At 44.5% G+C, this 27,733-nt stretch overlaps 1 protein-coding gene across 1 annotated transcript in view; it reads right to left on the bottom strand.

Annotated features, from left to right (window-relative positions):
- The window catches only part of LOC110488253 (teashirt homolog 1), a 36,048-nt gene extending 10,635 nt beyond the window's left edge, over positions 1–25,413 (bottom strand). Inside the window, exon 1 of the mRNA XM_021560403.3 lies at positions 23,859–25,413. Within this exon, the coding sequence (XP_021416078.1) occupies positions 23,859–23,898 (40 nt within the window). The 5' untranslated portion in view covers positions 23,899–25,413. The remainder of the gene's footprint in view (positions 1–23,858) is intronic.
- Positions 25,414–27,733: the final 2,320 nt, after the last annotated feature.

Here is a 27,733-nt window from a genome sequence, read left to right as displayed (position 1 = left end):
ACACACACACACACACACACACACACCCCTCTCAACTCTCCTTATTTATTTACTCTGTCTCTGAGAAGAGGACCAATCCCGGCAGTCATTTGTGGTGCTAATGTCCAATTCCGCCTGCTCTCACTCCTCTGATTTAGCCTGTGTCGGGCTCTCTGCTATTCCAGACGGGCAACCGAGTCGCCGTTTAGACGCCCTTCAAAATGGGGGCTGAAACGTTGCGAGTCGTATTCCTTTCTCCCTGCTTCGCTTTGTCACCGGCCCCTCCGCTGTGATGGCTTTGGACAGGCCTGATCAGTGTGTGTCATTTGACCTGCATGTGTGTGTGCATCTGTGTGTGTGTGTGTGTGTGAGGGAGACGGGGACAGTGGCACAGGCTGTAAATAAAATGACATTATTATTTCCTCTGTCCTATCATGTAGAAAAGCCAATTATGGTAATGCAGAGCATGTCAGGGAGAATACAGCACAATCTCATTCTCCCTCTCCCCTTCTCTTTTGTCGTCTTCTTCTCTGGGACAGCCACTGCTGCACATGCCGGGGTGGTGTGATCCTGTCTGTTCCAAGCGCTAGTGGGCCCGATGCTAAAGCAAGCTGGCGTTTAGGCCTAGTGCCTACGTTCCCTAAGACTGAGGAAAAACAGACCTTTTCATGTACTTCTGTGTGTAAAAGGGTCGACAGCGTAGGCTTCATTTCGAGATGATTCTCAGTTCTCTTTGTAAAAAAATAAAATAAAATACCCACAGGGCATCCTATTTGTTGGGCATTTTATTTACTGTAATGGTGAGGACATCTTTGTTTTGTTCTTTACTCTCTCATGACTGCTGATGGTATACAATCTCCTTTAAGAAATAATGAAGGTATTATTCAGCAAGCAAAGTTTGAATGCTATTTCGGGTGTCCAAACCTATTTGCCACTCAATATGCCCAGGCACAACCATTAGCAGGGAAGAGCAATCCCAGAACCCGTCCCTGCATGAAGCCTTTTGCTAGGCCGTCATTGTAAATAAGAATTTGTTCTTAACTGACTTGCCTAGTTAAATAAAGGTTAAACAAATAAATTATCTTTTTCCACCATACCGTCCTTGCTTAGAGAGTTACCCTAAGCAGGGGTGGGGCTTTGAAATTCTGAGGCTTGTTTTACACAGACTCCACCCACCTCTCTCCAGTATAACGCCCCCTCCCACCTCTATAAGGTGACATTGATTTGTGTTGCCGTGGATTCTGTGGAGTCGTTGCTATAAATTAATATATGCTTTTCCCTCAACTTCCCCTTAGAAAAGTCTGTTCACAGTTCCACGCCCCCCAATCCCCGCCGCCCATGTGGAATAATTAACCATATGGCACAATACCTGCGGGGCCTCCAATAGCTGGTGTACTCTTCCAGCAGGACGTGCAAATTTACTCGGCTTTCCAAATCTTCATGAGGTGGAAGACAACAATGTTCGCTACGCAACTGAGTGCCCGTGTTCATTTTTGACAAGACATGTGAAATGTCGGATAAAGATAATAAAGATATGTGAAAGAAAAAAAGTTGTATTAAGACCATTTGATATGATACACCTTTTATCAAAAGGTATTATATTTGTGCCTTCTCATCCACCTTTCGAACAGGCCCCCATTCACATCGACGCGGCTGTAGTGGAGCGGGTCGAGAGTTTCAAGTTCCTTGGTGTCCACATCACCACAAACTATCAGGGTCCAAACACACCAAGACAGTCGTGAAGAGGGCACAACAACACCTTTTCCTCCCCAGGTCACTGAAAAGATTTGGCATGGGTCCCCAGATCCTCAAAAAGTTCTAAGGTGACACCGTAGAGAACATCGTAACCGAGCGGTATGGCAACTGCATCCGACCGTAAGGCGCTACAGAGGGTAGTGCAAACAGCCCAGTGCATCACTGAGGCCAAGCTTCCTGCCATCCAGGACTTATATACTGTCTGTGTCAGAGGAAGGCCCAATTGTCAGACCCCAGTCACCCAAGTCATAGACTGTTCTCTCTGCTTATCGCATGGCAAGCTGTACCAGAGCGCCAAGTCTAGGACCAAAAGGCTCCTTAACAGCTTCTACTTCTACCCCCAAGTGATAAGACTGCTGAACAATTCAGTCAATGGCCACCGGACATTGACCCCCCCCCCCCCCCTTCGATTTTACACTGCTGCTACTTGCTGTTTATTATCTATGCATAGTCATTTTACAAATTACCTTGACTAACCTGTACCCCCCGCACATTTTACGGTAAGATCTACCTACACCTGTTGTATTCGGCGCATTTCACGCTCGCACACACACACACACACACACACACACACACACACACACAATGTAATGTCCACCTTTATGCAAAGCGTGGCCTACTTCGTCGTAGGTCTTTGTTTAAACCCTAAGGTTGTGCAGCACAATTTCCCTGTCATCTGCGAGTACATTAACTCGCTGGCCACAGCCAAATTATGCTAATGGCCTGCTAAAATGGGTCATATACTGTAGACCGTGCATTTTACATTAGCTTCAAACAATAGGGTAAGGGGAGGGGAGGTGACAGGACTATTGGGTTGTGGAGGGGGGAGTTCTATCATCTCTGACCACTGTGACATCCCCATCCAGAAGAGGGAGATAAGTCCGACATGAAGACATTACTAACGGTTTACTCACTGCATGTCTTCCACCTCACATTCTTAGTCATGGGAAAAGTTACCAACCGTGACCAGCCGTTTCCTAATTTATTATTATTATTATTTATTCTAATAAATAACACATTTTAGGGGGTAGATCAGCTTTAATATTGTAGCTTCTAACAATGCAATTGTCTACATCACTTCCAATCACCCAAAATATATATGCACATACATACAGTACCAGTCAAAAGTTTGGACACACCTACACATTCAAGGGTTTATCTTTATTTGTACTATTTTCTACACTGTAGAATAATAGTGAAGTCATAAAAACTATGAAATAACACATGGAATAATGTAGTAACCAAAAAAGTGTTCAACAAATCACTCTGCGGTCCAACTCATACCAAACCACTTCAATTGGGTTGAGGTCAGGTGATTGAGGAGGCCAGGTCATTTGATGCAGCATGCCATCACTCTCCTTCTTGATCAAATAGCCTTTATAGGAGGTGTGTTTTGGGTCATTGTCCTGTTGAAAAACGAATACTAGTCCCACTAAGCACAAACCAGATGGGATGGCGTATCGATGCAGAATGCTGTGGTAGCCATGCTGGTTAAGTGTGACCTGAATTTTAAATAAATCACCGACAGTGTCACTAGCAAAGCACCCCCACAACATCACACCTCCTCCTCCATGCTTCACTGTGGGAACCACACATGCGGAGACCATCCGTTCACCTACTCTGCGTCTCACAAAGACATGCCGGTTGGAACCAAAAATCTCAAATTTGGACTCATCAAACCAAAGGACAGATTTCCACCAGTCTAATGTCCATTGGACTTGGTCTTTTACCAAATAGGGCTATCTTCTATATACCACCCATATCTTGTCACAACACAACTGATTGGTTCAAACCCATTCACTTTTCACAAGGAAATTGTTAATTGATATGCATTCCAGGTGACTACTTCATGAAGCTGGTTGAGAGAATGCCAAGAGTGTGGAAAGCTGTCATCAAGGCAAAGGGTGGCTACTTTAGTAGCACACCTTTAAACTATTACGAACAAGCAGCATGAAAACTTAAAGTTAACTGATTCAGCAACAAACAAAAAAAAAACACTAAAAAATGCCACAAAAAAAACTTCTGGTAATCACTCATTTTAATCCCCTGCTCTTCGCTCCTGCATTGCAGTACATGTCTCTCTCCTTCCCTGTTCTCATTTTCTCCTGTCTCCCCTCCTCTGTTTGTCCATGTTCTCTGGGAGCCATCTTTGAGCAGCCATAGCGACGGGTGCAGTCTATAAATCACCTTTTCCCTCCACTGTCAACTCCAGGCTGCTCAGAGATGAGACAATGGCCATTATATCATAAGCACTGCAGAGCCAATCCCCGTCTAGCTGGCTGCTGTTAAAACCTATGCAACTACAAAGTCCCAAGGTTTCGCTAATGTTAGCGGAATGTTACTGAACATAATGGACTAGTATAGCATCTGCCCCCAATATCACTGCTTCTCTGAAATAATGCAACCAAAAAGGTCCTACCGTTTTGCTAATGTTAGTTGAGCGTTAGTGTAGCCTATGACTCCCACCTGGTAAAGGTTTGGGAGAAACTGACAGCAAGGTTTGGCTATTGTAGTTAGTGAAGCCTCTGCGTCGTCTAGAAATTTCTGAAGAGCTACATTTAAAAACCTATGGATTTGGAAAGGTTAACAAAGTCAATATTGGACTGCTTCTAGAGCCACTAGAAGCGCTCAGGTTTCGATAAGGGTAGGACTCCGCCAAACATGTTCTAGGATAAGCATTTCCTAAGAGCAGCTGCAGTGACATCCTTCCCAATTATCTGTGGCATTGGTAGGGCCAAATTGAATCATGTGGGGACATTATTTGTATCACTATCTATCTATCTATTCATTCCACAGGTATTCTTTGACTTCAAGGAATTCCAGGGAGCTTGACGAAATCTAGTCCTTAGTGTTTCTATCCAGTCCTAGTCTTTTCTCTGCATGATCTAAACCTAAAAACACATTAAGACAAACTGAAATCCACATGTACAAGAGTTTTCCCTGGGGAAAAAAAGAAAACAAAAAAATAGGGCCTTTCCCTTTAAATCTCCCTCTGAAGTCACCTGTGTACAGCCCCCTGACAGTGGACCTTCCCTGGCCCAAACAACAGCTGCTCCCATCTCCTAGCAACAACCAGTTGATGGATGACCCCAAAGGTGGATAATTACCATAAATCACTCTTTCTGCGTAGGAGAGAAAATGGCGAGGGAGAGAAAACAAAAGGCTTTCTCGGATACACCTTTCCATGAACCCTGTTGCATCAGTCACACTTTATTTGGTTGAACATTTCCCCATGAGGAAGAGAAGTTAGACGGTTACTATCTCCCTGATTGGATAATCACCGGTTGCTGCCCAATCGGCTTGGCCATAACAAAAATGTCAGCAAATCAAAAAGGGACATTCAAACTTGTGTTGGACAGATCTTTGCGAGTTTCTCGAAAGTCAGAGGCAGTGTTTTTTTAGGGCCACATCCAGTGAATAGAGGCTGTAAAATGAAACCTGATAAGATGAATCGCGTAACAAAAAACTGCACTAGAGGAGGAGGGACAAAAGAAAACAAAGTGGACTGTGAAGGGAGAAAGGCAGCATGGAGGAGTGAATAGTGGTGAGAATGATGAGAGAGGGAGGGGGGGCAAGGAGAGGCCATGACCTCACCAGTTCTGTCTGGGTCTGGTTGCACAATAACCCATCAATCAACCCTTCCCTGTACCCTCAGTCCTCCCCTATATTCACATGGACTGTCTGCTTTGTACACCGCTGAGGAACAACATGCACACACACAGGACACACACACACACTCTTCCCTGAAACGGACCCTGTGTCTCTACGGGGAAAAACCCACACAGCCTGTAAATGAGTCAGATCAGAGACAGCAAAGCTGGATGCACAGGCAAACACATGTACACAGGCAAACACAGTGATTGCCAAATCGAAGTCACTGATCACATGAGAACATCGTCTTCATTCCACAAAACAATGCCAACTCCATTCACATAAATGCAAACAACGTGACAGAAAATGTATCTTGTTACAGTATTGCACTGATCTGTGTGGTCAAACAGCCTCATTTATACCTTTTAAGTAAAGAGTAACTGGAAAGTTCCGCAATGAACAAAAAAGGGGACAAGAAAGAGTAACAATTCTGTCAGTCCACACTGGAGTGCGCGTGTGTTTATGTATGTGTGCTTGTGTTTATGTATGTGTGTGTGCGCGCAAAGGAGGTGGGGGGGCGTGAGGCCTTTTCCTGATGGCCGTGACAGTGAACTGACAAAAGAGGGAGGCAGAGGGGGAACGAGAGAGGCCCTGAAGGAGGAGAGACACTAAATCACAAACTGGCCTCTCACAGAAGAAACCACGTCACTGGGGATCAATACCCACATCTCTGATTGTGTGTGTGTGTGTGTGTGTGAGTGTGTGTATGTGTTGTGTGTGCGTGCGCCTGTTCACAGTGGTGTGTGTTGAGATTTCCCAGGGTAGGGACATGACTCTTAGTAAACCATCCATAACAGCTTAGGGGAGAGAGAGAGGGGAGGAGAAAGAGGACAGACAGACGCAGTAAGTGAAGGAATGTGCATGGTGAGAAATGGACAGAGTGACAGAGTGAAAGAGTGAGAGAGAGAGAGAGAAGCAGTAAGTGAAGGAGTGAGCATGGTGAGAAATGGACAGAGTGACAGAGTGAAAGAGTGAGAGAGAGAGAGAGAGAGAGCGAGAGAGAGAGAGAGAGCGAGAGAGAGAGAGAGAGCGAGAGAGAGAGAGAAGCAGTAAGTGAAGGAGTGAGCATGGTGAGAAATGGACAGAGCGAGAAAGAGTGAGAGAGAGCGAGAGCGCACACGAGAGAGAGACAGGAAACCATCGCTCAACACAACATAATATCGTACTGAGGGCAGACTATGGAGTGCTAGAACATTCTAGAAATGGAGACGAAAGAGAAGCTTACCTCCCTAGCAATTAAACTTTTGCACAGTCTCTGAAAGTGCCCTCTAACCAAGGGAATGGTGACTGTTGGGTTGATCTCAGAACAGTCGTGAAGAGAAATGTGTGTGTGTGTGTGTGTGTGTGTGGTGTGAGAGAGCGCACAGGGAGGGCAGTTAGTGAGTGATCCCTGTCAGCTTGCATGTGGCAGCCAAAATAAATTAGGCTTATGAAGACAAATGAAAAAGGGGGCCAGGCGAGTGACTTGGTGGGAGAGATGGAAAAGAGGAGGGGGAGAGTAGGAGAAGAGGAGGGGGAGAGTAGGAGAAGAGGGGGAGAGTAGGAGAAGAGGAGGGGGAGAGTAGGAGAAGAGGAGGGGGGGAGTAGGAGAAGAGGAGGGGGCGAGATGGAGAAGAGGAGGGGGAGAGTAGGAGAAGGCGGAGGATGGGCGGGGTTAGGGATGGGTGCATGTGAGATAGAGAAAAATAGAGAAAGAAGGAGAAGAGAGGGAGGGATATGTAGAGGACAGAAGGAAAAGACACGGACAGCTAGGAGAGACTGTGTGTCCGTATGTATTCCATCTGTGTATCGTACAGACTTTACTTTCTGTGCTCTCCATCTTCCTCGGTCTCTCTCCCCCTCTCCCCCTCTCTTCCTCTCTCAGGCAGTGTCATATGCGGTCCAGTCTGTGTAGTTTCCCAAGGCCTGGCCCCTCCATGATAAATGACACGTGTCATTCTGTCAGCCCCTGCCACTGGAGCTGAGAGGCCCCTAAGTGATGTATGACCCGGCCAAGCTGGGCTAAAGGAAATCAGGGCCATTTTGGCAGCGAGTACCAAAAGACCACAGCCCTTTATACGAGACCCTGTGTGTGTTCCTTTATACGAGACCCTGTGTGTGTTCCTTTATATGAGACCCTGTGTGTGTGTGTGTGTTCAAACTTTGCAAGGAGATATTTGAGAACACACACTATCTGATACACACACCTTGTAGGAATGCGCGCGCCCGCACACACACACACACACAGTCTAGAAAAGTACATCTCTCACATAATGAATAGTTCCACTCGTTCCATGAAACCCTATCCAATCTCCCTCCATCCACCCCAGAGACACTGACTTCATTTAATATACTGAATACCTCCAAATTGGACTGTTCATTTTATATCTCCTCAAGGGGAGTATAAGTACATGTGGGTGTCTACCTGCATGTGTGTGTGTGCGCGCGCGCTCTCTCTCGTGTGTGTGTGTGGTGCAATAGAAGCTGTCAGACATACTAGTAGAGGGAGACAAATCATAGTCATGGTCTTTCCAGCTGTTTCCCAAATGTGGTGTGCAGGGGAGAGTGAAAAGGCTTTACTTTGAGTTTTGTTGCTTGATGCTTCCCAGAGCCAGATAGCTGACAAACCAAGCGGAATGGGACACTGTGGCACCACACACACACACCTGGTCTGTCAACACCCTGCGCAAGCTGGAATAGGAACCAAGCTGATGCTAGCATCACACCAATGCATAGTGCACACACAGACACACGCACACAGACACACGCACACAGACACACGCACACACAGACACACGCACACAGACACACGCACACAGACACACGCACACAGACACAGACATTCAACAGAAGACTGAACAGAAGTACAAAAAAACTACAACTGGGACATTCGATAGAATATCTTATTACGTAATTCACAATCGGTGAAAAAAGTTCCGTATCGCACCATAACATACAATCTGGTGTACCTGACAGATTTAAAAGATATCCAAATGAAGGACCAATGAAAAACAAAATACTTCACTGACAGAAGTCTCATCAACCATCCACACCTGCCATTTTCTCAGATGTCTGAAAAATCTAGTTGCCAGACTAAAACACACACAACAATGCACGGGTGTTGTGGGGACTGCGGTGGTAGTGGGGGTCGTGAACTTTGGATGACCCTATTTGATTGGGCGCTGGGCTGGGCTGAGACTCCGGGGGAAAAGGGAGAGAGAGAGAGAGAGAGAGAGAGAGAGAAAAGAGAGTCATTAAGGAGTGAGTGATGAGTGGCAGGCATGGCTGACCTCCTCCAGGCCTTTTCTCTCTCTCACACCCTCCCTCCCTCCCATTTGCCCTCTCTCCCTCTCTCTCTTACTGCTTCTCTTTCACTCCTCCTCCTCTCTCACTTGCTCCTCTCTCCCTACTTATCAGTTGCTTGCCTTTTTTCCATTCTCTCTATCCTGCTCATGCTCTTTCTCGCTCTCTCCTCTATGGCACTCTCCCACCCAACCTCCCCCTCACTGTTTCTCGCTCCTCCTCTCTTTACACTCACTCTGCTCAGCCCCTTTCTTCCTCTTCACCACTCCCCCTCTCACATCACGCCGTCCTCCCCAAGACTTAGACACTCTATCCCTCTATGCTGTAACGCACGCTCGCACTCACGCAGGGCTAATAGCCCTTCCATTATTGGCAACAAACAGACAGTGGATATTTCGAATTCTCTATCACCGGATTATCACTGCCACGACCAAGTGCGAGTAAACATCATCTGCAAAGCAGTGAAACGTCACACTTGCGTGGTGTGTTTGAGCTCTACTACATTTTAGTTGGGAGTGCGCAGCGTCAACACTCCAACACTACAAATCACCTTGCATCACATTGTCTGATCAAACGGATCCCGTCAAACTCGCACTGATAATTGGGTAAATTATCATTTGTTTCAATCCAACCAAAAGCATCTATAGTCAATTAACCTTTTAACGTCTGAGCCGGTGTCCTCACAGGCAGACACATACTGGAGGCGCCAGCAACGAACCGGGGCAATGATTGCCGGATGACCAGAGATATTAAAAACATGGATGTTTGAGTCAGCCACAATAGTTAGCCAATGTTCAACTTAGCTAAATCACTGTCTGACTCTAGCTGTCTCGCTCTCTCAGTGTCAGACAGACAGAATTCAAATCATTGCAGATGGCTTGATTCGTTTTCCCCGCTGTGGGAGAGATGAACAGACCGCAGGAGTAGAAGACAGAGGGACGTACAGACAGACCACTTGAAAGACAGTCAGACAAACACAAGTCTTCAGACAGGCTGTATGAGAGATTGAGTGACAAGACAGACATGGGAAAGAGAGACAGACATATAAAGAACCACTGAAAGGGCATACAGACAATTTGAAAGACCGAGTCCGAACAACGCACAGTAAGCCGTACGAACAGACAGAGACAAGTCTTAAAGACAGACTGTATGACAAACTACGTGACGGGGCAGACATGACACAGACAGAGAGACAGACCGAGACGGGGTCTGGAGGGTCTGGGGGCACCCCGCTGTTCCCTAAGACAGAAGACTTAGAGTCGAGCTTAGAGTCCCCCCCCCCCCCCAGTGACTGACACTGTCTGAGTCTGCATTGGATCAAAGAAAGCTTTCGGACCATTTTGTGGCCACATGTGCCATCGAAAAAAACCAGACAAAAAGCAGTAAATTGCTCTCCTCCTTTCCCTCTCCAAAACCTATTGAGATTGTACAATGAGGACGTATGGCGCTTCATGACCATCGACAGTGCTAGACCGAGGAAAGGCACATATAAAAACGGGTTTGCCAGAGTGCTGCAAAGGACACAAGCTCACTGAGCCGAAGAGAGAAGTGCATTACACTCTCTCCTTTTGTCTTCTAGTTCATATTCTTACAACAGGCTCGCTGGCTCTGCACGGTTACACCTGAGGGAGAGAGAGAAGGGGATGAATAAAGAGAGAAAGAATAAGTGAGAGAGTAGATTAAGCCAGAGAGGTAGACAAAATGAGAGAGTATGTGAGAGAGGGGACAGAGGTAGAAACGAGAGAGACAAATAGGGAGAGAGAGAGAGAGAGAGAGAGAGCAATAAAGATGAGACCGAGACTGTGACAGAGAGATTGAGGAAGGAGAGAGAAATGGAAAAAGAGAGAGGGAGGTGAGGCTTCAGCAGAAAGCCGTGCAACCTGCCCCGGCGTCTGGTCCAGTCTCAAGGACAAACTGTCATCTGTGGGCAGTATCCATTCCCAGATATCTTATCTACAGGGCCCAGTAAACTGTTGTCCGGGAAAAAATTATATTCATTGCTTTTCTAAAGACCCTTATCGGTTAAATAAACACTCCGCGGGGATAAAAAATCCCCCCCCCCCCCCCCCCCCCCATCTCAATGTGCTGAGACCAGCTTTTATCCATCAGCTCGCAGCAAAAACAGCACCAATTTTTATTTGTCTTAAGTCGTTATATACTGCGAACGCAGATATAGAGCCGCGGATTTATATCGAAATGCCCCAAATCACAAGCAAAGGGAGAGAAAGATGAGTAGCGTCGCAATGTAAACATCTGGACCCCGACAAGTAAGGTCGGGAAAACAAAAACACAAGGGGTTCACACATTTCCAAGTGAAACTTTTACGAGACGAACGATACAGCAACGTCTTGTAAAGCGGTACGTTGGACTTTTCTGTCAAATGTGTTGTTGTCACGGGATGCTTCTCCAAGTATGGCAGTCTTGTCACACATGCTTAAGGCTTGTTGATAACCCCTGGTGCGTCTGGAAAGCCTTATAGATGTAAGTCTGTGTAACCAAGTCACTGATTAGGGGTTCAACATACTATTTTTCACTGGTCCTGGCTAACTGAAATGCACTTAGACAAAGTATTTTGGGACTAATCTTCTGGACTAAAGGCCATTTTAATGGAGATTCTCAATTGAGCATTCTTTTTATTTGAGGAATAGGCTTAAATCTGGGTTTGGGGGAAAAAAATGACCTTTGCTGACACAGCAATGTGCTCTGAGTGATAGGAAGAGAATCTGATATTTGATCAATGCTGAAGCCAAATGAATCCAAGGAATGTTCTTCCACAATTTATTTGGAGCACTAAAACGCCAACACCCGTCAATCCTTAGTGTTTGCGCTATCTAAGCACGAGGAAACTGCTGCTGATGTCATGAAACTTCTCAAGTGTCAATTGGCTGTTCATTACACTAGCTAACATGGAACAATGTTGCCACCTTCAAGTAGTCGTGAATACATGCTACCCTATCAAAAGCATCCATCCAGAGCACACACACACAGAAATGACTACCTGAAATGGGCCTGTATTTCATTCTCCCCCTCCCTCTCTCTCCTACCCTCAGCTTGCCCAAGGGTGTTAGGACTCCTCAGCGTAAAATGGGAGGCCTGTGATAAGAGAGAGAGTGTATGAGAGAAAGAGAGAGATTGTTCTAGACCCCACTGCCTCTAAGGAATCATATATCCACCTAGCAACAGCTGTATGACAGTGTGTGTGTATCCATGCGTGTGTGTTGATGTCCAACACATATCCACCTGGCAACAGAGGCAGGGCAGAGTGTGCAGGAGTGTGTGTGTGTGTGTGTGTCTGTGTGCACGTGTGTAGTGCAGACACATCTAGTCGAGGGCTAATAACAGCGTGGCGGGAGTCGCTGGCCCTCGTAAATCAATGGGGAGAATAATTGCTAATACACTGGTTATCGATTAGCGAGGCTACCCCGCCGCCCGACGGCTCAATTTCAATGGGGGTCTGTGGCTACGTGCTAACAGTGCTAACACAGTGACAAGGGTAAAGTGTTATTTCTCTTGCACGCAACACAGCTGGGCTGGGTGTTTTGTGGTGGGGGGTAGTAGAAATGACTGGGGGCCTCGCCAGTAATTCTTAATTGACACCTGTCAGGGTAATGGCGGCAGTCACAGCTGCCGCGGGAGAATTTCTCCCCACTCCTGTTCATCTGTCACTTTTAATACCTTTTCCTCGCAGTCCCCAGCCCCACACTCTTTCACTACTTTTTTCCACTCTCTTCCCTCCACTCACCCTTTAATTCACTCTACTACATACGTGTCCAAAGCTTCTGCTAAGGTAATAAAGAGGATTTTTATTTGTGTGATTTTGTTTTCGTTTTGTACAGAGAGGTTGAGATAGGAAGTGGGAAACAGGCAGTTGATAAGTTAGGGGAGGAGCTACACAAAGTTCCCGGATGTTGATTTCTTCTGAAAGGCAGTTGGATATCAGACAGCTGCTTTTTGTTTCTTGCTAACTGGTCATTCAGATTAAATATAACACATGCTAAATATGGTCCATAAAAAACCATTGGCTGAAACTCACTGTCCAATATATAAAATAAAACATTGCGCTTGTGCCAAATGCACTAAACGAGCTCTTCACAGCTTTATCAATCTTTTACTCATAAAATTGTAATGGTTTGTAAAAAACAAAAGAAAAATGAATCAAACTCTGTCGCGTACTGGCCGTGTCAGAATACCCAAACTAGCGTACTACATACTAAAAAGGCATAGTATGTACTCATCGTCGCATACTATTTACGTTTTGTAAAAGAGCCACGGCTGCAGAGTACTACTTTACCACGGCTTCACATGTATAAAACTGGCTACGGCTTCACATGTATAAAACTGGCTACGGCTTCACATGTATAAAACTGGCTACGGCTTCACATGTATAAAACTAGCTAGCTAGTTTCAACATGAAGTCGTCTATCAACAACCGCAAGCTTATTAGGTATAGAGCTAACTTCAACAACTGCTAAATCACGCAGCTAACATTAGCTACAGTATTTAGCCACAGTAAAGACACGTCAGGCTACTTTTAGAAAACTATAGAATCTCTAAGCCCTCCTTTTATCCGGGTTGAATTCATTGTGGGTGTGAATTTCACAAAAAAGTTGACAATTCATTCATACTACATGAGAAGCCGAAATGAGTATGACATCCAGACATTTAAAGCATTTTCGAAAAATCACATACTATTTTTCCTCATTCTCAAACGGCCTACTATTTAGGAGGCTAGTATTTGGACACGGCCACTGTAATTCAGTACACAGAGAAATCCTCAGAGTCTGTTTGCTTTAGCTAATCGACACAAAGAGAGGACTGCCTAACATCATACACCATTTCCAAAAACACCATGTGGACTGGCACTTATCAGTTAACACCCAGATGACACCGACACAGGTGCGCACTCTCCCTCAAGCAACGCACACAAACCTTGATGTAAGCTCAGAGAAGACTAGAGTGAGAGCCTATAAACTACCCTTATCCTCTCAAGTCGAAGGAAACATAGGAAAGGAGGAAAAACAATAACACACACACACACACACAGTGTGATGGAGGCCATTCAGACAGGGACTCTCCAGAGTACAAATTGACCTCAGAGTGTACTCCGGACTTCCACTCTCCCTCCTCTCCAGGTCATGACTCTTCCTTTCTTCCATTTCATTTTATCGTCTCTGTCTCACTCTCTCTCCGTCTCGGTCTCATGCTGTTAGTAATGAGTGGACAGATGTATATCACACAGTACCAGTCAAAAGTTTGGACAAACCTACTCATTCAATTTTTTTACTATTTTCTACATTTTAGAGTAATAGTGAAGACATCACAATTATTAAATAACACATATGGAATAATGTAGTAAGCAAAAAATATGTAAACAAATCTAAATATATTTCTTCAAAGTAGCCACTCGTTGCCTTGATGACAGCTTTGCACACTCTTGGCATTCTCTCAAACAGCTTCACCTAGAATGCTTTTCCAACAGTCTTGAAGGAGTTCCCACATATGCTGAGCACTTGATGGCTGCTTTTTCTTCACTCTGCAATCCAACTCAACCCAAACCATATCAATTGGCTTGAGGTTTGGTGATTGTGGAGGCCAGGTCATCTGATGCAGCACTCCATCACTCTCCTTCTTCAAATAGCCCTTACATAGCCTGGTGGTGCATTGGGTCATTGTCCTGTTGAAAAACAAATGATAATGGGACTAAGCACAAACCAGATGGGATGGCGTATCGCTGCAGAATGCTGTGGTAGCCATGCTGGTTAAGTGCGCCTTGAATTCTAAATAAATCACTGACAGTGTCACCAGCAAAGCATCCCCACACCATCACACCTCCTCCATGCTTCACGGTGGGAACTACACATGCAGAGATTATCCATTCACCTACTCTGCGTCTCACAAAGACACGGCGGTTGGAACCAAAAATATCAATTTTGGACTCATCCGACCAAAGGACAGATTATCCATTGCTCCTGTTTCTTAGCCCACGCAAGTCTCTTTTTCTTATAAGTGTCATTTAGTAGTGTTGCTCTGCAGAAATTCGACCATGAAGGCCTGATTCAAGCAGTCTCCTCTGAACAGATGATGTTGAGATGTGTCTGTTACATGAACTCTGTCAAGCATTTATTTGGGCTGCAATTTCTGAGGCTGGTAACTCTAATGAACGTATCCTCTGCTGCAGAGGTATCTCTTGGTCTTCCTTTCCTGTGGCGGTCCTCATGAGAGCCAGTTTCTTCATAGCGCTTAATGGTTTTTGCGACTGCACTTGAAGAAACTTTCAAAGTTCTTAATTTTCCGGATTGGCTGACCTTCATGTCTTAAAGTAATGATGGACTGTAATTTCTCTTTACTTATTTGAGCTGTTCTTTCCATAATATGGACTTGGTCTTTTACCAAATAGGACTTCTCTATGCCACCCCTACCTTGTCACAACAACTGATTGGCTCAAACGTATTAAGAAAGAAATTCCACAAATTAACAAGGCACACCTGTTAATTGAAATGCATTCCAGGTGACTACCTCATGAATAGTTTTTATTTATTTAACTAGGCAGGTCAGTTAAGAACAAATTCTTATTTACAATGACAGCCTAGGAGCAGTGGGTTAAGTGCTAGAGCAACAGATTTGTACCTTGTCAGCTCGGGGATTCGATCTAGCAATCTTTCAGTTACGCTCTAACCACTAAGCTACCTGCCACCCCATGAAGCTGGTTGAGAGAATGCAAAGTGTGTGCAAAGCTGTGATCGAGGCAAAGGGTGGCTACTTTGAAGAATCTCAAATAACATTTTTTATTTGTTTAACACTTTTTTGGTTACTACATGATTCCATTAGTGCTACTTCATAGTTTTGACGTCTTCACTATTATTTTCCAATGTAGAAAATAGTCAAAACAAAGAAAAACCCTGGAATGAGTAGGTATGCCCAAACATTTTGACTGGTAATGTATATGCGAGAAAGGCAGAATAAAACTCCCTCAGATTGTGTGGAAACTCAGCTCTCCCCGGTTGCGTAAATGCTTGTTAAACCTAGGGATAGTTTTACTTCGGCGGCGCTTCTGAGGCAGACGCCTTCACATCGTCACTCTCTTGGCACTCTTTTAATCCAGGCATATTTTTTTCACCACTCTTTCTTTTCCATAAGAGCAGTCATCGATCTTCATGTGTCACTTAACCTCCATGTAGATGAGGAAGGGGAGTATGTGTATTTGTGTGTGTGTGTGTGTGTGTGCGCGCGCACACACACACAAACAACTCTTTGATTTCCTATAGGCCCCCTGGCTGCAACCCCAGATGCAAATTGAAACTATTTGCGTTGAGGAATAAGGGGGCAAACATGACTATCGACTACAAGAGTCAATATCAACTGGTAATGAAACTTTGCATATCCTACACTATAGCTTGGGTAATGAGACAGTGACAGCTGCACACAGACTCACGCACATACTACAGCTTAGGTTAAGAGATGCAAACACACTCACACAGCTTATCATAAAGAGAAGCCACGTCTGATAACCTGCAATGTCTGACAACCTGCAGGGCTGCCAAACGTTTGGTCTGAAAACACAGGAAGAGAAACACCAAAAGTAAGCAACACATAATGTAATGGAACCCCCCACTATATGAACAAACTGTACAGGCGGAAGACAGGTATCAAGGTGATGCAAGACAATATGCAATGCAACCTATGCAATGCACTGACGCCTAAACCATCCCTGTTATAGGACACTTCTACAAGACTCATGAAAACTCAGCTTAGGTCTGAGGCTACACCCGCAGCCATTATCTAGCAGTGTTATTTTGCCTCTGCAACTTCGAATTGATTAGCCAGGTAGTCCATTTGTCTGCTGCCCCCCCACACCCCTTCTAAATAATTGAGTTAATACTGCGACTGGAGGTGTGTGTGTGTGCGCGACCGAATGCGTCTGTGTGTGGGGACCCGGGCTAATATCAACTTGATTACATCAAGGCAGCTGCGGAACTTGACACTTGCTGAATTTGTCAGCATTAATCGGCGGGGCCCTGTCACTAGATCCGTCAGCATCCCAGATAATTATGGAGTCGGGCTAATGATGCCGCTAGCTGGCTTGACGTCGAGCGAAGGGAGGAAGCTTAACTTTTTCCCCCCCGCGCTCCCTCTCTCGTTCGGTTGATAATTAAGAGACTCATCTCCTTTTGACTGGGGAGATCATCACTGGAAAAGGTGTGATTTTATGGAAAAGGCGTGATTTTATGGAAAAGGTGTGATTTTATGGAAAAGGCGTGATTTTATGGAAAAGGTGTGATTTTATGGAAAAGGCGTGATTTTATGGAAAAGGCGTGATTTTATGGAAAAGGCGTGATTTTATGGAAAAGGCGTGATTTTATGGAAAAGGTGTGATTTTATGGAAAAGGCGTGATTTTATGGAAAAGGTGTGATTTTATGGAAAAGGCGTGATTTTATGGAAAAGGCGTGATTTTATGGAAAAGGCGTGTTTGTTGGTCGCAGTTTCTTGTTTGTTGTTGAGGTGATGAATAAGTATCTGAATATTATGGAGTTTATCCTGGGTAGGTCGTACAATAACATTTTTGCGTGTAGAGGTATAGAAGATAATTGTATTGCAAATCAACACGTACTGTATTGCAAGTGGCAAATGGTACTATTACAACAAGACAAGGCCTCAATATCTTACCACCCTTGGAGAGAATCTCGGCATTGGTGATGACGTGAAATGTGACATTCTGCGCTCTTGTAGTACAGGTTGCATCAAAGTACAAATATCAATATTTTGATTACATATTTAAGTAGCATTTGCAGACAGTGGCAAACGGTCAGTTTGTGTCACCCATAAGCTCGTGTGAAAATCTACTATATATACACACAAAAGCATGTGGACACCCCTCCAAATGAGTGAATTTGGCTATTTCAGCCACACCCGTTACTGACAGGTGTATAAAATCAGGCACACAGCCATGCAATCTCCATAACCAAACATTGACAGTAGAACGGGCTTCCTGAAGAGCTCCGTGACATTCAACATGGCAACTTCATAGGATGCCACCTTTCCAACAAGTTAGTTTGTCAATATTCTGCCTGGCTAGAGCTGCCCCGGTCAACTGTAAGTGCTGTTATTGTGAAGTGGAGCAACAACGGTTCAGCCACAAAGTGGTAAGCCACACAAGCTCACATACCGCAGAGCGCTGAAGTGCGTCTCATGTAAAAATAGTTTGTCCTCGGTTGCAACACTCACTATCGAGTTCCAAACTGCCTTTGGAAGCAACGTCAGCACAAGAACTGCTCGTCCGGGAACTTCATGAAATGGGTTTCCATGGCCGAGCAGCCGCACGCACACAAGCCTAAGGTGGAGTAGGAAAAATGGTATGGGGACGTTTTTCATGGTTTGGGCTAGGCCCCCCTCCTTAGTTCCAGTAAAGGGAAATTCTTAACGCTACAGCATACAATGACATTCTAGACGATTCTGTGCTTCCAACTTTGTGACAACACTTTGGAGAAGGCACTTTCCTGTGTCAGCATGACAATGCCCACATGCACAAAGCGAGGTACATACAGAAATGGTTTGTCGAGATCGGTGTGGAAAAACTTGATTGGCCTGCACAGAGCCCTGACCTCAACCTCATCGAACACCTTCGGGATTAATTGGAACGACGAGTGCGAGCCAGGCCTAATCGCCCAACATCAGTGCCTGACCTCACTAATGCTCTTCTGGCTGAATGGAAGTAAGTCCTTGACACTTTGCTACAATGTAAAGTAAAGTAGTGAGTAAGCTTGTATAACAGTGTAAATTTGCTGTCCCCTCAAAATAACTCAACACACAGCCATTAATGTCTAAACTGCTGGCAACAAAAGTGAGTACACCCCTAAGTGAAAATGTCCAAATTGGGCCCAAAGTGTCAATATTTTGTGTGGCCACCATCATTTTCCAGTACTGCCTTAACCCTCTTGGGCATGGAGTTCACCAGAGCTTCACAGGTTGCCACTGGAGTCCTCTTCCACTCCTCCATGACGACATCACGGAGCTGGTGGATGTTAGAGACCTTGCACTCCTCCACCTTCCGTTTGAGATACCCCACAGATGCTAAATAGGGTTTAGGTCTGGAGACATGCTTGGCCAGTCCATCACCTTTACCCCCAGCTTCTTTAGCCATGCAGTGGTCGTCTTGGAGGTGTGTTTGGGGTCGTTATCATGTTGGAATACTGGCATTCATGTTGGCATTCATGGTTCCCTCAATGAACTGTAGCTCCCCAGTGCCGGCAGTACTCATGCAGCCCCAGAACATGACACCCCCACCACCATGCTTGACTGTAGGCAAGACACACTTGTCTTTGTACTCCTCACCTGGTTGACACCATCTGAACCAAATAAGTTTATCTTGGTCTCAGACCACAGGACATGGTTCCAGTAATCGATGTCCTTAGTCTGCTTGTCTTCAGCAAACTGTTTGCGGGCTTTCTTGTGCATCATCTTTAGAAGAGGCTTCCTTCTGGGACGACAGCCATGCAGAACGATTTGATGCAGTGTACGGCGTATGGTCTGAACAGGCTGACCCCCACCCCTTCAACCTCTGCAGCAATGCTGGCAGCACGCATACGTCTATTTCCCAAAGACAACCTCTGGATATGACGCTGAGCACGTGCACTCAACTTCTTTGGTCGACCATGGCGAGGCCTGTTCTGAGTGGAACCTGTCCAGTTAAACCGCTGTATGGTCTTGGCCACCGTGCTGCAGCTCAGTTTCAGGATCTTGGCCTAATTTTACCCCCAATTTCCTGGTATCCAATTGTTTTTAGTAGCTACTATCTTGTCTCATCGCTACAACTCCCGTACGGGCTCGGGAGAGACGAAGGTTGAAAGTCATGCGTCCTCCGATACACAACCCAACCAAGCCGCACTGCTTCTTAACACAGCGCCATCCAACCCGGAAGCCAGCCGCACCAATGTGTCGGAGGAAACACCGTGCACCTGGCAACCTTGGTTAGCGCGCACTGCGCCCGGCCCGCCACATGAGTTGCTGGTGTGCGATGAGACAAGGATTTCCCTACCGGCCAAACCCTCCCTAACCCGGGCGACGCTAGGCCAATTGTGCGTCGCCCCACGGACCTCCCGGTCGCGGCCGGTTACGACAGAGCCTGGGCGCGAACCCAGAGTCTCTGGTGGCACAGCTGCAGTACAGCGCCCTCAACCACTGCGCCGCCCGGGAGGCCCCCGGGTCTTGGCAATCTTCTTATAGCCCAGGCCATCTTTATGTAGAGCAAAAATTATTTTTTTCCAGATCCTCAGAGAGTTCTTTGCCATGAGGTGCCATGTTGAACTTCCAGGGACCAGTCAGTATGAGGGAGTGTGAGAGCGATGACACCAAATTTAACACACCTGCTCCCCATTCACACCTGAGACCTTGTAACACTAACGAGTCACATGACACCGGGGAGGGAAAATGGCTAATTGGGCCCAATTTGGACATTTTCACCTAGGGGTGTACTCACTTTTGTTGCCAGCGGTTTAGACATGAATGGCTGTGTGTTGAGTTATTTTGAGGGGACAGCAAATTTACACTGTTATACAAGCTGTACACTCACTACTTTACATTGTAGCAAAGTGTCATTTCTTCAGTGTTGTCACATGCAAAGATATACTCAAATATTTACAAAAATGTGAGGGGTGTACTCACTTTTGTGATATACTGTACTTTTGGTCATGTAGTGTAACAAAGCTTCTCTGGACACATATGTAAAGAAAAGTAGGACTCTCTTATATAAACGGCACTTGCGTTACATAGGCTACCGATTGATTATCTCTGGCTTGAAAATACATGTGGTACAGAAAGCCTACCTTGGACTTGAAAGTCACTCCAAATTAGAGCGTCTTACAAAAATAAAAACACACCCAAAATGAGAATGAAGCACCCTCCCGGAGATCAAATGACTGCAGCAAAAATTGCTGCTGCTCGAATTGCACCGCATCGAACGGAACTGCCAAAACTAACAGATGCAGCTATGTTGTTCCAAATGGAGGAGAGCTTGATGTATAGTAACTGGCCATTATAGCAACAAGGTACAGCGCCCTCCGAGGGGCTAGAAATCACCACTAAAGCAGAGACCTCCATTTTAACACAGTGATATTCAATCGCCTTTCAGTAAAATTAGGCTAGTTGTTTTCACATTCGTCTTTCCCTGACTGTATTGTGTGTTTGTGTCAAGATTTTAATTTCACTTAAAATATGTGTTTTGAGTTGTGTGTGTGTGAGTGTAAGAGTGTGTGCGTGGGGGTGCATTTTTCAGTAAGGAAGGAGTCTCTGTCACACAAACACACAAACTAGTTCTTGTCACCGTGTATTGATGGAGACCACCATATGTCACGCACGGGAAATAACGGAAAGACGACGCCTGCCAACTTTTGATTGAGCATCACTGCCAGTGATGCATGTGCCTTTCACTAAACAGACAATTAAATCAATATTCAAAAGCTGGATGGGAGTCGAGCAGGGAGACGATGGTCGGGTAAGTGCACAAGCTGCTGGGTCAGATAATTCAGCAGCCTTTTGTACATTTCAGTGCATGGTAAAACTAGGCTAAAGCATGCAATATATTCCCCTCCTGTTACGTGTACACATTGGATACGTGCATACTATAATGAAGTGCATTGCAGTTTACCAGTCCCAAATAATGTTTTTGCTCTGGGTAGTTGCATGGGCCAATTTAGTACATCGATTCACGACAGTCTCCAGCCATTGTATATATTAGGAGTTGACTTTAGCTGACATGCGTAGTGACAAAAACCCTTGTGTGACCATTTTTTTTACTAGTTTATCCATATTACGTACTTATATCAGAATATCCTCACATTTATATCTCTGCAGTCAAGATGAAATCACAACTCCACAGAGTTCAAAGTCTCTCCTTCCCAACCTGCTTAACTTCACATTTCCAAATACTGTTTAATATTCTAGAACTGTTTTGTTCAGCAGCAGTCGGTAATGCCTGAACTTCAAAGGCAGTTTTCTCATTAGGTGACTGGTGGAAATCCCTGTCAATCATTCACTGTTCTAAGAAAAAAAAACACCTCCAAAATGACAAGCTCAACTCTGGTCTTCTTTCATGATACTTCATAAAAATACCTACGTGTCAAAGAAATCATTGTGCATCTCGCCAAAAATATACACTATATAAACAAAAGTATGTGGACAGCCCTTCAAATTAGTTGATTTGGCTATTTCAGCCACACCCGTTGCTGACAGGTGTATAAAATCGAGCACACAGCCATACATTCTCTATACACAAACATTGGCAGTAGAATGGCCTTACTGAACAGCTCAGTTCAACGTGGCACCGTCATAGGATGCCATCTTTCCAACAAGTCAGTCAAATATCTAGCCTGCTAGAGCTTCCCCGGTCAACTGTAAGTGCTGTTATTGTGAAGTGGAAACATCTAAGAGCAACAACGGCTCAGCTGTGAAGTGGTAGGCCACACAAGCTCACAAAACGGGACCGCCGAGTGCTGAAGCGCTTAAAAATCATCTGTACTCGGTTGCAACACTCACAACCGAGTTCCAAACTGCCTCTGGACACAACGTCAGCACAAGTACGGTTCTTTGGGAGCTTCATGAAGTGGGTTTCCATGGCCGAGCAGCCGCGCACAAGCCTAAGATCACCATGCGCAATGCCAAGCGTCGGCTGGAGTGACGTAAAGCTCGCCACCATTGGACTCTAGAGCAGTGGAAACACATTCTCTGCAGTGAAGAATCACACTTCACCATCTGGCGGACGAATCAGGATTTGGAGGATGCCAGGAGAACGCTACCTGCCCCAATGCATAGTGCCAACTGTAAAGTCTGGTGGAGCAGGAATAATGGTCTGGGTCTGTTTTTCATAGTTCGAGCTAGCCCCCCCCTTCCCTCCCATTAGTTCCAGTAAAGGGAAATCTTAACACTACAGCATACAATTACATTCTAGACAATTCTCTGCTCCCAACATTGTGTCAACAGTTTAATTAAGGGAAGGCCCTTTCCTGATTCAGCATGACAATGTCCCCGAGCACAAAGAGAGGCCGTACAGAAATGGTTTGTCAAGATCGGGGTGGAAGAACTTGACTGGCCTGCCCAGACCTCAACCACATTGAACACTTTTGAAATTCATTGGAACGCCGACTGCGAGCCAGGCCTAATCACCCAACAGCAATGCCTGACATCACTAATGCTCTTGTGGCTGAATGGAAGCAAGTCCCAGTAATGTTCCAACATCTAGTGGAAAGCCTTCCCAGAAGAGAGGATGCTGTTACAGCAGCAAAGGGGGGACCAACTCCATATTAATGCCCATGATTTTGGAATGAGATGTTCAACACACTATCAAAGCGGAAAACAAAAAGTGCACTCTGCATTGGTTACTATAACCTCAAATATAATCTAGGTGAGAAACATTTTTAGAGTAGCCTAGTGAATCGGGACAGAGCAGCCTAGTGAGTTTGGAGTAGCCTAGAGAGTGTGGAGTAGCCTAGAGAGTCAGGAATATTGTCAACATACTCTTAAGAGTATTGGGGTGTTACTTTCTGATCTTGACACGCCCCAGCAGCCTCCCTCCGCCTCCTTCCCTTGTCCCTCCCCCTTGGTCATTAATCGCAAAGTATTTACCCCTGCTTGGGAACTTTGCTTTCAATTAGTCTTTTCTCCTGCTTCTCGACAGGGGCCAAAGTTGTCCTTTGAGTGGCTCAAGCTGTCAAGCGCATGCGTGTTTCCATGGTGAATGATTTACTGATTATTATAAGGAATTAATAGATCAAAGGCAGTCGCATGACAGGCGATCAATCAGGCATCAAATCAAGGATGGCAATCCACGAGTGGAATACAGAGACTCAAATACTAGATAAAATGAGCTAACACACGTCCAATTGCATTAGGTCTATTATCTCTGTGTGTGATCGTTCAATAGGCCATTGGGGTTTGACAACATATATGTGAATATGAACCTGTGACAGAAAACTGGAAAGTATTTCCATGATCTACAGGCTGGTAAATACTTTGTTTCTGGCCAATTTGAAAAAAGGTGTAACATTTATCTCCTTTTGGTTGTAAGCTAAATGTGTATAACACAGAAGGTCCGTTATGAATGTGTCTATTTAGGGTTATTTTAAATAAGGATGGGAAACGGCGAACTTGAGAGGATTTTTACGGGGAACTTGAGGAAATAAGACTTCAGGGTTGTGCTTACCTACGGACCGCCTTGGCGCTTGCTGCTTTCTCCTCGGCATGCTGCTGGTAGACTTTCCGCTTGACTTTTCATGCAGAGACCAAAATAAAAGACGACCCAAGAGGAAACCAGTGCAACGAAATCAAAGCAAATATCTCGTCGTTTTGTCCTTCTCTTCAATAGAATCGGAATAGAAATGTCGATTCCCGTTCTTTGACTGGCAAAGGAAGTCTGAGCGTCGGTGAAAGTATTATTTTTTTCATAAAAACCTAATTAATCTTTCCGCAATTGTTTGGCAAATGTCAAGAACCCAATAGCATATCTCTAAACAAAAATATGTTTCTCTATGGATGTTTTGAGTAGAAACAGTAATAACTCATTGCATGATGATCAAAAATAGCAAGACCTCCGTTTAGGTTTCAGTATAACCGTGGAGAACGTGGACAGCAGCCAAAGCCTCTTCAATCCCGCCGTGCTTCCATGACAAAAAAAAGGATTCCACCCCTAGAACGACACTTTATAACCGATTTTCGCGTAGAAAGTAACAAAGAAGTCTTTCAATGTATCACAAACTTCCACGGCGATGGATAACGTTCCAAACTGTTTCTGCACAGGTGCTGTTCGGTTGTTCAATCTCTGCAAGTCGACACAAAATGGGAGAGAGAGCTGGGATATGGACATTAGAGGGTTATGTCAATCAGTCCGTGTCAGTCAGTCAGTCAGTCATGATAGCCGTTTGAGCTTTCTGCCGTGGCTATGCCGCCAATAAGCTACTTTCTGTCTCTCTTCAAGCGACCGAAACACCCAGAGCTCGATTCGGATAGCCTATTCCGACGATACTCACAAAAATGATGTCCTTTCGGCTTTCATGTGGACAGTTGATGTGTTACTGCTCCAAAGACTTTTCATAAACAAGCGAAACGCCAACAGCTACTCCACGAAAGGATACGAGTGTGGACCTATTGCTTATGTTTTACTCCAGATGGCGAAGCGGGGGTCTCGTCTCCGCAGTGAGAAATATGTATCGCACATTGGGGGGATGCGCGACTGATCAGACAGGCTCAACTGATAGACAGACACATCGAGTTGCCTTTCCTGCCTTTCCGTTACTCCACCCCTCTGGAAGCGTCACTCTGACAGTCAGAGCCCACCGTGTCAATCTTTTTAATTGTTCTGTTTTTTTCTCTCCATTATTTTCTATAACAGGATTATAAAACAGCCCCTGTCCAATGCAGTGCTCTGCTGAATAAAGTGTCTCCACGTCCATGCATTATGATGGTTGGTTTTCAAATTCGTTTTTAGCATACGAGACAATAAACCAAGGCGTAGGCCAATGTCTTAGTTTAGAACTGAAAATAAAAAACAAACAGAAAATAACAGTGACAGGATATTCTGTAGGCTATTCTGTTCTGCTATTATTTTCTATTCAGAAATGCATTCTTTCTTGAACTTTTTAGGCCATATATTAGATTGCAGAGCTTCTGTAAAGGTATTTAGCATTTTTACCTCTTCGGTGACACCCTTAAAAATGGGCATTGAAAGTTGCAGATTGATTCGCTACACCTTGCTAAGAAGTGACTACTTCGCATGGGAAGGGGAGGGGCGCCGAGTGCACAAGTCCACTGTGACTGCAACTGTGCACTGCACCCCATCCCTATTCATTACTTATTCATCAATTTCTAACATTCACTATGTTATTAACATGCTGATACAACTGATTCTGCCCGACCGCATCGAGGAAGAGTGGCTATTTGTACAATAACTGATAGCCAAGCTGTTGAAAGTATTCTATACCTACGACATCAAGAGAACCCCAATTGACCGTGCAGTTAGTTTTCCTTTTATTTTTTTATGAGATGCTCTTTGGCTACTGTGTGAGTGCATCTGTTGCCTAATGCACTTTTGATGGCGCTAAATAGGCTAGCCTATAACTTGGGTGACATTGAAGCTGTGTTACGTTGCACAGCAGTATATACGCACCTCTCTACCCATCACCCCATGCAGCGGATATTTGGGAGAATTTCCCAGCGCAGCCCAGCTTCCATCACCACCACGGCCTCTGGTTCTTGCAAATGCACCAACTCTATACAAATTCTCGGGCGCATGGATGTGTCTTTGAGAGACGGATTAACTTTCCAACGCCCGGGCGGGCGGCCGGCAGACGAACCTTGCTTAAAACTGACCCTGGGTGAGTTCTCGGAATTTGCACCATATGTTAGACTCTATCTGTTCAAGTTTCACGCCGCACGAGTTCACTCCTTTTTTATGTTAGATATTATTCTCAAGTCAAAAAGTAACAAATTATTAACCTAGAGTCTACTGTCATCGTTTTACCCACTAAAATAAAATCCTTACTTCTCAGTGTGCGACATTCTTGAGACATTGTCAACGTGTTATCAAACTGATCATACGTGGTTGTCGGAGGAGGCTAATAATGTGGCAATATTTCTAAGTACCGCCCCAACATCTGTCTATCTACCCATCCCTCCATCCACCTCGGCATGCCTGTCGCGATTGATGTTTCTTACGTCACTAATCTTCAATCAGATAGTGAGTGCATCGGGATGTAGAGCTGACAAGGACAGGCGAGGGTTTTATGCACATTATGGACAGAGCACGGTGTTATAGGAGCTTTTTCATAGTGAATAGGCCTCCTGAGTTTTTAAAGATTATACGACTTCTCAAGCCGCGTTTACAGTTGTAAGTGTTCAGATTTACTATTGGAACATTTTAATTGTAATTTCATATTCTTAAGCTACATTATTTTACACAATTGTTATTTTTATTATTATGTTTGTTGTTAATATTATTTTGACAGTGTAATTTGACATAGGATACCCATGAGATGTGTTAACACTTTTTCGTCAACAGTCAAAAACAATTCATATATGTTTTGTGTTACTTAATATAGATGTTTACCTTATGGAATTCTATACATTTGATCCGATGTTGAACCCTGCAACCTTTCACCCTGCCTTAGTTGTACAGTGTGCAGTTTAGCATAACAGCAGCGTATTATGTTGTCTTTCTTGTTTGGATTCTTTCTTTCTATAAGCTATTGCTTGCATTTTTTGTGTGTGTGTAATTTAGGTATAGACCAGTTGACATAATTTAGAAGTTAGACTATTAGAAATATGACAAACTATTCAACCAAAACTGTGTAGCATAGTGTATTACATTTATTGTGTAGAGCTTAATTTGTTTCCCGTTATTCACTAGTGAATGCTCTGACGATAACAGAACGCCACGCAAAATGTATTTTTCAAGGCAAAAACCTGTCCAGAAGAACTTTTACCACGGGTTCATAATGGTTCATAGTGAATGAAAACACTTCGAGACAATGCTTTCCTCCTCATGCTCAATAACAATGCAGTTAAACTTTAACTCAAAGTGATTGTCATTTGACATTCCCGAGGAACTTGCACAAAATATGCCTGATAAATAATTTGTTTAATTTAGAGTTCATACTTTTTTGTTAGCTAAAAAGCCCTGAGTGTATGAGATTTTCCCAATGCATTGTGCTGTATTCAAAGTAAGATGTCAAATAATTAGGTCCTCCTTGTTCTCTGTTTTTAACTTTCATAATATGCATGGCATTGAAAATGTGTTATAATATTTATGCCACAATCATATGGACTGAGAGTGAAGCTCTGCAATATTGTAGGCCTATATTTTAATTAAGGTGCTATTTCAGATTAGTTTATTATGGAAAATGTATCTAGATACACATATTATATGTTATGTGATATTATCTATATTTGTACACACCAAAGTACACATTGTGCTGTTTGCTTTCTTGTCAGCCCAAAGGAAGGCAGTCACATGCAGCTCACACATACATACATACATACATACATACATACATACATGCACATTGCAGATGCATGCTTGCAAAT

The sequence above is a fragment of the Oncorhynchus mykiss genome, chromosome 30 (genome assembly GCF_057628025.1).
Source record: "Oncorhynchus mykiss isolate SJ-2025 chromosome 30, ASM5762802v1, whole genome shotgun sequence".
Lineage (NCBI taxonomy): Eukaryota > Metazoa > Chordata > Actinopteri > Salmoniformes > Salmonidae > Oncorhynchus > Oncorhynchus mykiss.
Note: the sequence above shows the minus strand (reverse complement) of the source record. Positions and strands in the feature narration are given on the sequence as shown.